Below are 16489 nucleotides of genomic sequence, written 5' to 3'. Positions count from 1 at the left end.
TGGGCCTTCAAGGCAAACAGACGATTCAGAGCCAGCCATTAACAAACTATAAAAACAGCCCAAATTTTCCTTCCCCTCAGAAACTGGTCCCTAATATTTTGCCCCCAAACAAGTATGATCATCCAAATACCAGAAAGTGACTCCAAAGTAAAGAATCCGAATATGGGAAAAGCAGGAAAAAAAAAAAGAGCTTAACATTTAAGATACTTTTTCATACTAAATATCGAATAATAAAAATATACCTTCGTGTTTGAAGAGTCAAGTCATACAAATACGTAAAGGCAAAGCAATTGTTTCCAGCTGTAATCAGCGATAATAACCCAAGTACGTGAGAGCATGAGAAAGATGAGCAGTTTCCTTTTGAGGTTACATGATAAGCAGCAGCAGTTAAGCAGCCTTTTTCTCTAAGAACTCCGTGTCTGACCTCGTGGCAAGAGGAGGGCAGCCCCTCTGCGGGTCCCCTTTATAGCGATCGCTTTCTGCTCACCCCTCTGAAGAGGGATGGGGGCGGGGGAAGCTAAGGACCTGATTTCCGAAATATAGAATACGGTCAAACTCTCGTTAGAAAGGGGCTGCGTGGGCACAGAGGAGGGGCAGAGGAGGCAGGAGGGGAGCAACGAGGACTGGCTTGTGGATTTTTTTTTCTGCACCCTGGAAATTCCCAGGCCAAAAAGGTACAGACCCGAGTCCCGGACATTCCCCTCAAGGGCCGGCACCAAGACCTGGACTGGAACCGCGCAGAGGAATCAGAAGCAAATCTAGGAACTAAAAGTTTTTCTTAGGGATGCCTTTTAAAAATGTTGCAATGAACTCACGGCAGGGCATTAGAGTTGCCTCCTCCTTAGATTCACCATCTGTTTTTCTTTCGTTTTTTTCTGCCTCTAAGTGTGTGTGTGTGTGTGTGTGTGTGTGTGTGTGTGTGTGTGTGTGTGTTGGGGGGGTTCTACAGCACAGCTTTTGGGTATGGCAATCAGAACGTAGTATCCCTATTACGTGCCTTCACTGACAAATTAAAGGACAAGGAATCTGCGACATAAGTAAAGCAGTGGTCCTGTAACATGAAGATCACATTTTCAGATGGGGTAGAGCCTGGTGAATTTAAACAGAGAATGAACATTGCACAACACTGAAAGGATTTCTTCTATGACACTTGGTTTCACTGTGACTTCTTTTCCTTTTTGGGGCACTTTCTACTGTAATCTCTGTAACTACTTCCTTCCTCCCCTGCACCGCCCCCCCCACACACCCACCCCGCCACACCGGTGTTAACAATCCAGCTTTATAATTAGACAGATGTCTGGCTCTCCAATAGCAATGGCCATCTAGACCTAAACACTAGAGGCCGATAAAACTTAAAGACAACAGAATGTTCTTCTTGAAAGAAGCCTGTCTTTCTCTCACTTCATTCAGAATATTAAAAAGCAAAACATGACACCCTTAAGTTCACGCTTTTTCTAAAAAGTTAAAATGTAGGTGCCCTTTTGAGACAGGTCAGATTGAAGCTGGTGAGGTGCGTTTTGTGCCCTTCCACCTCCTGCATCTATAAACTTCTCTCTCAGCAACCCTCTTATCTTCCACTACCCCAACTCCCCAAGGATTCTAGCACTCAGAGTCTGTGTCTCACCTTCAAAGAGAAAAAGAGCACCTCCCAGATCATACTTACTTATTGCACATCGAGGAGTCAGACGAATGCACAGAGACTCCACTGTTGATATAAACTCTGGGGAGAATAATGCTTAACACAGGAGAACACACTGCAAGTGGATTTCTGGCATGAGCAACTAGCTAATCTTTAAAAGCTGAATTTATCCAGATCTACAAAGATAATGCTGGGCAGAATTTTGCGGGGGAGACGGGGTTGGTGGTGCTGGGGGAGGTCTCATTTCTGTTGCTTCCCTTGGGGGTTAATTTCCCAGTACTCTGTGGGGAATTGCTATCTCCTTTAATAGAGCCCAGGAACAGACTCACCTCCCTCTGGCATGCAACAAACAAATATGTAAAGGCTTACCGTAGACATTCTTGTCAAGCACCCTGATGTATCGATCTAAAACTTAATACTTGAACCCAGGAAGTATCAGTCAACTGGTATTTAATAAAATGATGGTTGTTCAGAATGATAAAATGGATCATATTGGAACACCAAACTTGCATTTGCTTAAGAAAAGTTACTCTTAACTTCTATAAAATATAATTTGTATAGAAGGGCCTTATTATAGATTCTCCCTTTCACAAGTAGCATCAAATCAATCGTTTGAGTTCTAGAATCTGAGGAGATCCACAACTGAAGTTAATGCTCTCCTTCGAAAATAAAAATCCTTGTTTTAACCCAATGAAATTGTATATAACTCATTGTTTTGACATTTTATTATAAATCTAAATGTCTGACCACAATGGCCAATTTATTATGTAAATCATGATGTAATTTAGCTAAACTATTAAGTAGATTTTAATAATTAAGTCATGAAGACTAAAAGAAAAATATTTGTATGTTAAATTAAAAAACACACATACAAATTACATGTTATCTGTGATTACAGCTATGTGATTTTTAAAAATCTAGAAGAAAATAAACTGAATTGCCAAGGCTTATTGGAATTCAAATACTAGAATTATGGATTCTATAGATAGGTTTTCTTCTTTTAAATTTTATAATTTTTTAAACTTTTTATATTATAATGGAAAATACACATACTTATATATACATACTTAAAACAAGATATATTACCTAGCTGGCCCTCTATCCCCAGGCTGGGGAATGGAGGGGCACCCCGTCTCACAGAGACATGACATGGGGTGCGCCTCCACCCCCAGGCAAGAGATAGTTACCCCAGGCCTTGTGATTGATTGATTGATTGACAACTCAGTTTCCCTGCGCTCTGGCTGATTGAGAGCTCAGGTTTCTTGTGTTCTGGATTTTTCTTTTCCCCTTCCTCTCCCTTGAGGTCCAATCCTCATGTCTGTCTAAGCTACCAAAGACTCCCCCCTCTAGTCATAAGACCCCCATTCTTGGGGACGTAGAGAGCGAGGACCGCTCTAGCTACTTCCTGCTGATCTGGGGCAATAATGGAGCTCGCGGGGGTCCCAGACTAGCTCGCTGTCCTTGGGCCTGATGTGAGCGAAGGGTTGGTGTTCATTGAGGGGCTTGTATAGATGCGGTCTTGGCTGATTGGTTGATTACCTTGTTATATAATCATTTGAATTTTATCTCTAGTCAAGAAGAAACACTTTTCATAAGAAGGTCAAAAGATAGAGGTCAAATACAGAGAGCTAATCCTAGCCAAAGGATGAAAGGGACAAACAAGGGTCTTAAACAACATTGATTTCTGTGCCTTCTGTTAGTTTAGGTTTTAGAAAGCAGGTGTTGGAGCATTAGTCCAGTGAACTAAAAGAGGAGTCAAAAGAGGGACCCGAGTGTCAGAGACATTTTAAATTAGTACTAAAACAGTTTGCTGGGGGCCCTAAAACAGAAAAGATTTGAACCAGGAGACATTTAAGAGGTTTATCTAACGGGGATCCATAGTCCCCTAGGGCGAGGGAAGAGTCTCACCAGAGTGTTGCTCAGAAAGCAGTTGCAGATCGCTAAGAGGTTCACAAGAATATGTGGCTCCCATCAGTGAACCAGACCTCATCCGGGTTTTCCAGGGGTTGGTCGGTGAGATCTGTTCTAGTTCCTAGAGAAATGGATAGGGTCTCATGACATAGGCGGAAGGGAAGAGACTTGTCTGGTGATGGTAATAGTGTAGCAGGATTGAGTGTCCCACAAACAGAGACACTGACATCTGAGTTTTCCAGTAAGAATGCCTGCTATTTAAGAAGCCGAGCATCTGAGAGCCAGAAATGTCCCTTGCCTTTTAAAAGGTCAGAAACTTGATGGTTAGCGTATTCTTGTATAGGGGCCCCCAGAGTGAGCTTAAAAGCATCCTCCGGGAGAGTGGAGAGGGCTCCCTACACTCTTAGGCAGGAAGGCCAGCCTCAAGCAGTGGGATCTAGCTGCGTGGAGAGGTATCCCATAGGCTGTTGGGTAGGACCCAGCCGTTGGGTGAGGAACCCCAAGGCTATTCCTCCTCTCTCAGGAACTTAGAACTGGAAGGGCCTTGTGGGATCTGGAGGCCCCAAGGCCGGGGATCTTACTAGGAGATTTTTTGAATTCTTCCATTGCTTCCTGTTGGGAAGGATGCCACTGGAGTTGTCTTCCCAGTCATCTACCCCTAAGGCCCCTTCTGGGCAGCCGGGGACCCCAGATCCCCATGAATCAGCTCATGGATCTGGTGTTTAAAGTATTGAACAATAGAGACAGGGCTAAAAAGGCAGAAAAGGATTCAGGGACAACAGCAAAAGGCGCAATTCTTAGCGGCAGCCTTCATCTCTCCATCACCTCAGGGTTACCCTCCACCGAGACCCATGGATCCAGGGTGCCCGCATCAGAGCCACTGTCTCGCCAAAAAGGGACCTATTTTAAGTATAGCCAGGAGGGCCACTGGGAAAACAAATGCCCCATGTATGGGAAAAGTCCACCATAACCCTGCCCCATATGCAAGCAAAAAGGCCGCTGGAAGCAGGACTGCCCCCAGTCCCGAAGGGGGCTTGCGGCTCCCAAACCAATGATGGCTGAGACGACTAAAGACTGACGGAGCCCGGGACACTTCCTGGCTCCCATAGGACACCGGGTCATTTCTCTGGCAGAGCCTTGGGTAACCCTTGACGTGGCAGGTAGAAAAGTTGTCTTCTTATTAGATAAGGGAGCCACCTACTCTGTGCTGACTGCTCTCCCTGGACCCTTGTGCTCCTAATCCTGTGTAATAATGGGGAATCCATAGAAGGCCCGAAACAAGGTGCTTTCTAAGAATTACTTTTACACAGCAGTTTTTGCTGGTGGCTGAGTGCCCCATCCCCTCATTGGGAAGGGATCTACTTGCTCAGTAAATCCCAAGAAATAATCCCATTCAAAGACCCTTCCATGAAAGACACGCACCCAAAAAAATGTCTGCTCTTGGCTCTGGGAGCCTGCCTCAGTCCCAAGCCAGAAGAGGTCTCCCTTCTACCCCATATTGATTCTCAAGGAAACCCTGCTGCCTGGAAAAATGAGGTCCCTGACAGAGCTACTGTTGTCAGGTTATCATCAGAAATGGGACCATGTGAGGCTACAGGCAAGCCTCTTCAGATCAAAGGCCAAACCAAGAGCCTTAATGAAAAAACCTCTCAAACCCAGGAAGGCTCCTCAAAAGTGTTCGTAAATAGATGGCCAAACGGGAGGCCATCGGTTGGACTAAACTGACCATCGCTGATATTCAGAGCCTAGTAAAAATTTCTTGGAAAAGTCTCCCCTAAGCTAAATGAGAAAAAATAAAACTGTCTTTGTTTTACAAATCTAGTCTTTACAGGACCAGAGGTGTGGTTCCAAAAAGGATACAAAGTTCACCAATCCTTCCACCACTCCCAAAACCTCCCCTATGTATTTACCTTAAGAGACAACTATTAAAAAAAGACGTTTTTTTCTGGCCTTTGAAAAACAAAGTTCTTCTAGGAGAAACTTGCCTTCCTACGCCTTAGAGATACAAATATTCTACCTTGTCTTCTCCGGGAGCTCTGATCTCACCATTTTTTAAAATGCAAATTTCAAAAAGGGGTGGGGTATAAATAATTTGGAACTTAATTTGCTAAGGACAAGTGAAAATTTTATCTCTTTCTCATAAATATTAGTAAAAAGGCTTAGCCATCTAGATGGGTGACTTTGATTTGTTCTGTCAAAAACCCCAGTTTAAATCCAACCTCTTTTGTAGCCAGTGGGTTTTACTTTGTTCTACCTGATTCATGACTAAAATTTTAAAATGAAAACTATAAGGTGTCTGGTTTGTATGCCATAGATGTACGGTATTGGCACAATTAAACGGTAAAAGAGCTCTTTAACTGGCTGAAAGGAAATTAAGTACTTATATAAATACTCAAACATAGAGAAAATTGGTCAAAATAAATTTCAGGTTCACGTTATCCTCAGTACTGGTATTGGTATTGAAGCCAGCTTAAGCTTGTTGGTTTAATTAACATACACATGTCTTTAGAGACATCAGTGTTAAGTATAATAGTTCGGTTGGGCCTAGGCTTACTGGAGGTCAAGCAAACCTTTATTATATCTGTTACAATTTTGTCAACAAAAAATGGAACTCAATGTAAAAAAAATTTCAAAAAGTAAACAAAATAAGAGCTTTAGGGTAAACTCTATAGGCATTTTCTTTTGAAAGTATCTACCTAAAAGTGTCTCTCCAAATTTTGGTACTTAAAACTAAGTTACAAAGTTCACTGACTGTCTGTATCATTTATAAAATATTAAAACATTAATTGCTGAGCAGATCTAAGTTTATCTATCTTTGCTTTAGGGAAAAAAAAAAAAAAAAAAACTAAAACGTGTTTCCAGTCAGGAAACGGTGATATGACAACCAATTCACAGTTGCTTGCTTCTTGGTTTTTGCCAGAGATTTAAGGTTTTTGATGGTTAAAATGGTAATATATGTAATTAAAGCTCCTAAAATAACTATTTCACTATACAGTAGGAAAGTAAGGTGTATGTTTTCAGTAAGAGTTTCATAAACAAAACTACAAAAAAAAGAAAAGGTTTCATACATAATCACAATTTTAAATATCTAACAAATTCAAAAAGTTCTTTGTAGCCCCAGCTAACTTTAAGATGATTTAAAGACAACCTGAGACATCTCAGCTATTAAGTTAACTAGGATTATTTAATATGTTGTTAAATATAATCAGTGCTAATTCTATTTATTACAAACAAATCGCTATCAATTACAGGTGTTTCACAATGCCTTTTAAGTCTTTTTGTTGTTACAGACTGTCAAGTGGTTACAAAGGTGCTTCATCTTTAAAAAAATTCATCAGAAGCCAGGGGAAACAGTGGGTTACAACAGTCCCACATCAAATGATGGCCCATACCCTCAGCACTCTGGACACGAAAACAAAAGGCTGTCCTGCCGCGGGGGCCCCTAGATTAGACATTCAGAGGATTTTTACTCCCTGACAGGTAGGGTGAACGCCCCTCCTCAGCCTGGAAGTGGTTTCAGAAGAAACCCTCCATCATCCCTCCACAACCCTTAAGAAGATGATGGGAGTAAAACCTCTGAGGGGGGAATGAGACAGGAAGAGGGCAGGGCACAGCCATTCAAGGAATAACACAGCAATTAACACCAGAATGGCGAAAGATTCAACCCCCAGGAGGCCTTGAGGCTCAAAATGGTGGGAGATTTGACTTCTAGTAGAACTTGACCTTCATTATACAACCATTGAAATGCATTAGCAAGGTGAATAACATGCCACAGGCACCAGACAGTCCCAAGGCCACAGCCCCCTCTCTCTCCCTCTTCGTACACAGCCCGCACTCTAAGGAGTGTGTGCCTACTTTTACTCTACTCTGAGCACCCAACCCCCACATCTCATGGCCTTTCCCTTGCCTCTTGATGGATCTCTAAATAACTCTACCTATACTGAAACAAACAAACAGAAAAGATGATTGGCCCCCAATATGAGCTGAGGTCTCAGACAGGACTGGGGGTGGATGTACACCAATATAATATACATATATTATGTATGTATATCATATTATATATGTAGATATTATATTATGTCTGTATTTTATACTATATATGTGCATATATCAGATGATGTACACATGATATATATACATATCCATACACAGACATGTGTATATAATATTTTTATATATATCCATACACTGACATATGTATGGATACACACATATATAATAGACATATTATATATCTCTATATATTAAATGCACACATATTATAAAATATATATTAAATATATACACATCCATGCACAGACATGTGTATATATGTTATATTTATATATATATCCATGCAATGACATGCATATAGATATACACATATAAAATATACATAATATACGTATATATTATATGTATATATACACAAATGATATACATATTATATATATATATCAGTACACAGACACAAGTATATAAAATAAATATATATATTCATACACTGATGTGTATGGAAATACACACATATACATATAGTATATGCGTATATATTATATATGTACATATAAGTATATAATGCCTACCATACTTAGGACATATATACATATTCATACACAGACCCATGTAATTATGTACCCTCATATAATAGACACATGATATGAGTGCGGATCCATTCCGAGACCTGTGTATGGATGTGCACACAATTAAGACACATGACACAGCTGCATTTCGCAACCAACCCCAGGCATGTGTGCGGAGAGGCAACTCTGCTCATAGACACGTGATAAAGGTGCACTGGGCCTCCACCAGAGTGAATGAGACTACTTTAAAAAATACTATGTCATCAAATCTTTAGGATCTTATTTCACCAAATCAAAAAATACCAGGAACTGGATGACATTACAAGAAATCATTTGCACCAACAAGTAATATCACTCCAAATCCCTGGAGAGGCCGTGGAAATGGAAATTCTCTGGGGAAGATATGACTCAGCCTCCTCAGTGATCCTTGAGAAGATGCTCAAAAGTTCTCTCATGAAAAATAAACCCTTTCTTTATAAAGTCTAAAAAGTTCCAGTTGCAAAGGGCTATGGAGTCTCACATACTTTAGTTCAAGTCCAAACTCAAGTTCCTCGTCTATAAAATAGAGCTAATATCATCTACACTATTAGATCATGATCAGAAGTAAATGTTATGGGCAAAGCCCCTGAAATAATGGACAAACAATATTAGTTCCCTCTTCCCTCAGTGTTTCTCAAAAATGTAGAATGCTACCATTGCATGAGAATCCCTGGGCACTTGTTTGTCACTAAGGTTGATTCCACAATTTCCAGAGGCATAGCCTCTAATTCTGCATTTTTATCAAATATTCCAAGTGATCGTTAGGCCCTCTAAGGCTTAAAGACCATGCAAATTAAGCTATCTTAATATAGTTAACTACCTGGTCCCCTTCAGACTCAGAAGTTCAAGTTTTAAACCCAGATTCTTTGACCCAGTCTTCTAAGAGTATATTTTTTCAAGCTTTAGGCATCTGCCTTCATCTCTAAAGCTTCCTTAGTTTCTTCACATATCCATTTAGGGATAAATAAAACTAGACTCTAATCTATTGTGGCTCAGAAAGAAAAGGGTAATTACTAGATGGCCACAAATTAAACTTATTTGAAATTAATAAGATAAAAACAGTCAAGTAAAATTGATAATTCAATTATTTTAAGACAGCCAGTAGGAATGGCACCTTTTATTTACAAGCATGAGAGAATGGGTGTTTCTTATGCCCAAATCAAGAAATACCTGTCAGAGACTTTGATACCTAAGTTTAGTTTTTAATTAGATTTTAATTTCTAATTTTGGTGTGCAATTCAAAATAAAAACCGAAAAAGAAACACTCGAAATTGATGGAAATAATTTCCACAACTTTATAACAAATAATAGCATTCTTTACATAAAAGTCAATTCTCAAAACCCTCAAACTTCAGAAAACAAAAATAAATTTCCTTTTATAGACTTCCCCTTTCCAGTTCCAAAAGTATTATTTTAGAATAAGTATACATGATGTAAAATTCAGCTGAATCAAGTAAGTAACAATCACCCAATGCAAACATCAGCTCTATGCACAGATTTTATATATACTGCTTTCGTATTTCCCTTCTGCTGCTTCTCTAGATAAAAGCAGGACATTGTAAATACTCTCATTAGAAAATTCTGACCAAGAGCACTGGCCTTTTCAAGTAATTCAGAAAAAAAGTGGACCGTCAAGAGAAACCGCTGAGACACAGCAGTCTTCAGTGTGTCACAGGAACCACTGACTCTAAGCCCCGTTCGTTCACCCCGCTGAAGATGGACCGATCGTGCTGTTCATGAAGATGTGCTCCGATTCCTTTACCAGATAGGCCACAAACACTCCTCTGCCAACCAAACTTTTCCCTTCCAATTAGGTCGGAACATTTTCCACACTTCTTAGCACAGTAATATCTCCTCCCAGGAGAAAGCGAGTTCAAGCACACTTATTAGCATCTTTGGTTAAAAGGGCAATATACTGTGTAGATGCTGTTAATAATGGTTCTCCAATGGCTACGTCAAGATTGGAAAAAATACTATAGGTAGGTAGATACGAATAATCTGCATTTTCTAAGCTCCTTACAAGTCATTATATAAAGTCCAGCTCTTTTTTAAATTTTGTTCACCCATAAACTTTCTGTAGTGCAGGTGATAAAGAAGGTCACTGAATGTGATTCCTCCAGTCCCCTCCAGGGCAGGCTAGGTCTCCAGGGGGCACACAAAGGATAAGAACATGTCCAGTTGGTTCTTCACAATAACTTCATCTGGATGTAGCTTGTGGGGTAGATAATGGGCCAAGGTCATCTCCCAGGCATCGACGAGATACACTCCAACCCCTGAGAACATCTTCCGAAGGACGGTGTCCAGCTGGAAGTTATACCAGTCGCTGTTGAAGAGGCTCACTTCAGGTCCCAGCTCCTGGGCATTGGCTGTCCGTATGACGACCACGGTCTTAGGGCTTCGATCCAGGAGCTGGACCACAGCTCGACGGATGTTCCTGAGCCGCCGGATATACACTTCCAAGGGGAAGGTGCTGAAATGAGACCACACAGCTATGGCAACCACTGTGTTCTTCCCTCCCACAATGCCATTCAGCTCATTTGCCACATATCGGAGGTCATTGCTAAAGACGGTCGTGAAGCGGATCGGTGGGCCGTGGCAGCGGTATTTGAGCAGGATGTTGTGCTTCTGGTCCACCGCAAGGAAGGGACCCACATTCTTGGGACTACCCAAGTTAAACTCCACTAAATCTGAAACAAGGAAAAATCAGTCATAAAAATGTTCAAACAAAGGTACTCAGGCAAAATTGCAAAAAGATACTTGCATAAGACCCTTCATTGTAGGACTTAATTCTTCGAGTTCCCTTTGATGTATATTTGGGTTTGATACTATGCAAAAGAAAGAAAAAATTCTATACATATTGCTATGGAGTAAAACACTAAAGTAGGGGGAAAATGTTCAAACCAAAATATTTTGATTATTCTTTACTTAGTGGCTTCAAAGAACAGTTTTTAAAAGTACAACAATAAAAGGTGCAACACAAATATAAAGGGAATCCCTATGTCACTTCACCTTGGCCCCCCTGGCTTCAATGGACCCTTATTCTAACACACTTATTATCTAAATCACTCCATAAGCACGGCATTACATGTTATATCATCAGCGGACAGTCTGTATCTCAGAAACAAAAGAACCTGTTTACCTCTATTAGGCCTAGAAATCTTCCTGTTGGCACTAATTGTTGAATATTTTGAAAACAATTTGACATTTACACATTATTGTTCTAACACACAAATATTATTTCTTCCAGGAAAAGAACTGTAACTTCTGTTTTTTTACAAACACATAATAGTAACCAAAAACATCTTTTTGCAATAAGTAGAAGAAGGGAACAATCCTGGCTTTTATTTACTTTGAATTTCACCCTATGGATGGAAAATTATGTGAATGTCTTAGAGAACTTCTCTCCCTGTCATAACAAAGACAGCAGCACAAGTCACAATTCCCTTCTCTCTCTCCCCTTTATCCAAGTTGTGTTTCCAAGTCCCGCTCCTCTGAAATCTTCTGAAGATCCCAGGAAGCAGTGCATTATTCTCCCTTATTACTCCTAAAAAACACTGTACAATTCATCACTTAACATTCACGCCATGAGGAAAGACGGTCTCTCTCATACCCCTAAAAATTCCTGTAAGTGCCTATAAATTACAGAGAACAGATTAAGTAACTTTAGGCAACCCAACTATATGAATATTTCCTAAGCACCTACTCAGTGGCAGCGCTATTGTGCGAAAAGCTAGCAGTGCTCAGATGGGTAGGTCACTGCGCTTGTCCTCAAGGAGTTTAAGTCAATTCTGAAAAAGTAACATCTCTTAAGGGTTAAAGTTAAGGTGTCACTTTTATCATCATTGGTCCTAGGCTCCTCTTCTAGTTTCTCATACCTAATTCATTACTACTTAGCAATTGGCCCCACTTAAGCTGAATAAAAATTCAACCCACCATTCTCTCTTTTGATTAAGATTAATCACCAACACAGGGCTTTATCGGGCGAAAATCTGTCTGCAAAGGGTATGGTGGAAATGATCAAGAAACTCAATGTGATCACTGCTATGAAAGGAAATACCAAGCTACGTCATTAGAACTTAAGAATCAGGCAGCTACAGACTCCTGGAGGGCCCTGCCCAGCCAGCGCCAAACCGTGTTGAGCATCGTGCCTCACAAATTCTTTCCCTTCTCCTGATTTTTAACTCATACTTTATCAGCTGGAACTCAACTATCTCTGTTTCAATAAAAAACAGCAAAATAAAAATGGAATTAACTTATTACTTTTGGGGGTCATGTTTAATTCTCCTTTCCTTTCAAAAATCAGATTGGAAGTAAGTCGATGTAATAAAAAAAAAGAGAGAGAGAGAAAGAAAAACATCACACACAACAACTCACAACAAACCATGGAATTTGCTTTATGAAAAGCCCTGTCCGCAGTTAGCCACCAAAAAGAGTTCCCACAGAACTATTCCTCAGCTCTCTAAACTGTCAGCGGGATCTTTAGTCCTGCCACCCAGGATCCACCCCTCCTCATTCCATCCACACTCCCGCTGGGAAGAGGAAAAGGTCCACCATGAGTAAGGGATGACCCTCAACAAGCGGGGTTTTATTCTGAGTCTGGAGAGCCACCCCAAGCCCAGCAATGAGGCCAGGGAGCTAGGAAGGCTGGACTGAGCAGACTCCCTTGCCAGGAGCCAGCCCCATCTCAGAGTCACACCAGTGGAAGGCCCAACGGATGACACAGGGATGGCTCTGCTGCACTGATGCGTGAATACGGACTACACTTTCGCTGCTTCCTTCCAGTTAAATCTACTATAAACTTAGAGGTGGCCCAAACAGAACTAGAAAAGAAACAACTGGAAATGTTCACCTTTATTTTACATCCCAGAAGGTGAGACGTGAAAGACACCTGGGAAGTGACAGTGTCCAGCTGCCTCACCTCACACGTGGAGAAGTGAAGCTCTGAGAAGTAAATGACTCGCCAGCATCACACAGCTAATCAGTGACACGAATTCATCCAGCAGCACCCGGTGCGTTCATCAATCCGTCGCAACCGCACCACTGATCGGAAACTCTCACACATCTCTCCAGGGTTAGGATACCTCTCAGTCCAACAGAAAGTAACTGCTGCCTCTTCTGACGTCTTTCTTCAGGAACCAGAGTGAGTCTGCTTTTTTCAGAGCTGATTCTGTACATGTGGGAAAGAGTTATGAAACAAAAACGAAGTACTAACCTGGAACAAACGTAGTAAGGTATTCAAACCACTGCCTGATGGTCGAGTCACCAAATAAATACACCACTTTTCTCTGTAAGCATTCTGTAATGTTGTCGGGGTCATTAAACTGGCGCATCTTAAACTTTCTGGGCCTCCACTGATCTTTGTAATAATAACCAGAAGGAAAAGTTCCCGAGCCTTGAAATAGTTCCAGGTTGTTGGCTTCTGGGGGGAGGGGGAGGAAAAAATAAGATATTCTGAAATTCTTCTCCAATGAACCATACATGAAAATTGTTATAAGGAACACAATTATGCCCCTGTGTTTGTTAGCCTGCTGGCGTAAGGGTAACATTTCCTGCAGTCATCTCAAAGAAAGCCCAGACTTTCCCCCTCCTACAAAAAGGTCTTCTTTGCATAAAAAATGAGAAGATGTGAAATGGGTGTGAGGGTGTTGGAGGACAGAAGGGGAAAGGGGACTCTGAGCATTCCCTCTGATTATGCAGGTTATCGAAGCCAAAAATAAAGGCAGGCAAAAACCAGGGAAAAGTGTAGATCTAAGCATTCGTCCAACATTATCCCTGAACAGAAAGGTTTCTCCTCCAAATACCTGTGAGGTGAGTAGCAGCTTAAACTCACACTTTACATGTGCATAGTAATATTAGCCCACTCTGTCTCAGCCCATTAAAAAGAAAGTTTTAATCCATGGGTCCTACAATCAGATATTAATTCAGAAACCCACCAATGAATACAGAAAACAAACCAATAACATACAGTCTAAAGAACTGCTCCTCCAGTACAAAAGGTTCAGCCGTCCTTATGCACAACGAACAGTATGTAAAATGCAGCAGCAGTGTGTACGCACGCTTGTAGCCTCGCTGCACATAATGACACAAGCGCCAGGACACCTTTCAGAGGGACAGTCAACACTCTCCTGCCCTAACACCTCCCTCAGAAAGTGCCACTGTGGAAACAGCACGCTTTACATGCTTCAGATCAAACAGGGATGGCGAATACTTCTTGCGAGTTTTACTTTGCACCACTGTTCTGAGCAATTAAAAGTATCACTTCATATGCTGCTCAGCATAGCCCTTTAAGGTAAATCCTATTATTATCCCTACCATTCAAAACAGTTAAGCACCTTGAGCTCAGCCCCAGAGCTAGTAAGTAGCAGATCCAGGACCTAATACAAGCAGGTGAGGCCCCAAGCCCATGCTCTCAGCCACGGTGCTACGTCGTCTCTCAAAACACAAATGTTTATAGGTATCAGCCATTTTCTTTTTGGCTTTTTTCCTGAAAGCGTACACTTACTCATTTCTAACACTTATTATTCAAATCTACAACCTCTAAAAAACCACCAATCATTTTATATCACTTCCTTACATACCCCAAGATTCAAACCTTCATTATAACCCAGTAATTCTACAATCTCACCTGTTAAACCACAATTCAAGATCCAAATGCTCATGACTCAGAAATTTAAGTGAATCTCCTATTTGACTGTTTGCAGCTTATTTGACTTCTTGATATTATCTGTATTACTCAAAATTATTTTGGTTTTATTCCCTTCAAAGAAGATACCCTATTTGACAAATAGTGCATATTTAATCTTTTCTCTTAGGTATCTAATTCTTTGCAGGTCCGGGGACTAAATTGAAAAATAAATAGCATTTTAAAATCTTTTCTACCAAATGTGATTATCAAAGAGAAGTGAGGGGTAGGGTAAACATCTGTTTGGCTTATTCAAAAACAGTTTCTCAACATGTTACCAAGTGTGGCTCTACCACGTCACCACATCTTGCCCAAGTGCCTCATTATATCTGCACGTCAAGGCCACACAGACCAGACAGCTCCGGGGCTGACACCTGGGGCCCCAAGGAAACGTTCACTGAAATGTGAATTAAAAGTGATTTTGAAGTTACAATTTTTAACCAGGTTAATTCAGTAGACTCAGCTATTCTATGTCAAATAAATGTTACCAAAAAATGGATATATCACACAGGAAACAATTACCATTTCCATTCAAATGTTAATTATATTTATTATCAGAATTAAGTCAAGCAAGCAAATCAATTACTGAACCTGACATTACATTCTTTAAACATGCAGCACTAGATGAAAATATTTTTAAAGTGAAATGTGTGTACCTACATTGCCCTGTTATGGTCAGCTGGGACAAAAACATTTCCTGATTAATGTGGTATTAAAGCAGTCTGAAGTTGTTTAGAAAGTCAGCGTTTCTTGGAACTCAGAATGCATTTTCAAATAAGATCTGACATATGAAAGTCTCTTAAATCCATAACATAATCCTTAATGTACTTAACATGTGGAATAAAAATAATTAAAAACAAAAATACATTATTACTCAATTTTATGGTTATCTTAAATATCAACGGTGAAGGAAGTTTACATGGAGGCAGTTGTAAAAGTAGATATAAAGATCTTAATGCAAAATCAGAAAGAATAGTTTTGATTATTCGCAAGTAACGTCCCTGCTTCTCTGAAATGTCTTGGCTTCTCTTTGAAGCCCACAGCTTACATTGTCCTCTAAAGGGCATCATCCCATGTCATCCATCAGCCATAATGAGGGCCATCTGGGCCTCGAATGGGACAAAATAAGAGAGAAAAGGCAGAGATCAATTTCCCTAAACTATCCAGAAACAGCAGGATGAGAGGGATACCATGCAAATTAAGGGTGGGAGGTGTATGTGCACATGTGCGATACAGGTCCCTTAACTTCATGGTGTGGAATTAGCCCACAGAACAGTACAGGGCAGGTCAAAGTGGGGTACATGGTTCATAAGGGGAAAGAAAGACACGACAGAGAAGACATGGAGGTGAACAACTCCTTGACCAGGGAACACGGGCGGCACAGGAATGCCGCCTCAGGAGATAAGGAATGAGGATAGAGTGTCAAGCTGTCTGGGCTACACCCTGCCGAGTGCTGGGAACACAAGGAGGTCCCAGCTACACAGCAATTATAGTGGCTTGAGGCCGAGTTTACCCTTGAATTCCCCCTACAAAACCCTGGGAATTTGATTTTTTTTTTCTTTATATTTCAGTCGCTCAAAGCTAAGCATTTCACGGAGGAAAGCCAAGAATGCCACATAAGGTAGAAATACCTGTGGATACAGAGAATGTTGGAAG

The 16489-nt window shown here is 40.8% G+C and overlaps 1 protein-coding gene across 1 annotated transcript in view; it reads right to left on the bottom strand.

The window, feature by feature from the left end:
• Nucleotides 1–9422: 9422 nt before the first annotated feature.
• NXPE3 (neurexophilin and PC-esterase domain family member 3) overlaps nucleotides 9423–16489 on the bottom strand; it is a 35195-nt gene continuing 28128 nt past the window's right edge. The window contains 2 exon segments of the mRNA XM_032478026.1: nucleotides 9423–10838; nucleotides 13364–13570. Of these exon segments, the coding sequence (XP_032333917.1) occupies nucleotides 10288–10838; nucleotides 13364–13570 (758 nt within the window). The 3' untranslated portion in view covers nucleotides 9423–10287.

Source organism: Camelus ferus, chromosome 1 (assembly GCF_009834535.1).
Source record: "Camelus ferus isolate YT-003-E chromosome 1, BCGSAC_Cfer_1.0, whole genome shotgun sequence".
Taxonomy (NCBI): Eukaryota; Metazoa; Chordata; class Mammalia; order Artiodactyla; family Camelidae; genus Camelus; species Camelus ferus.
The sequence above is the reverse complement of the archived record's forward strand: the minus strand, read 5'-3'. Positions and strand labels throughout refer to the sequence as shown.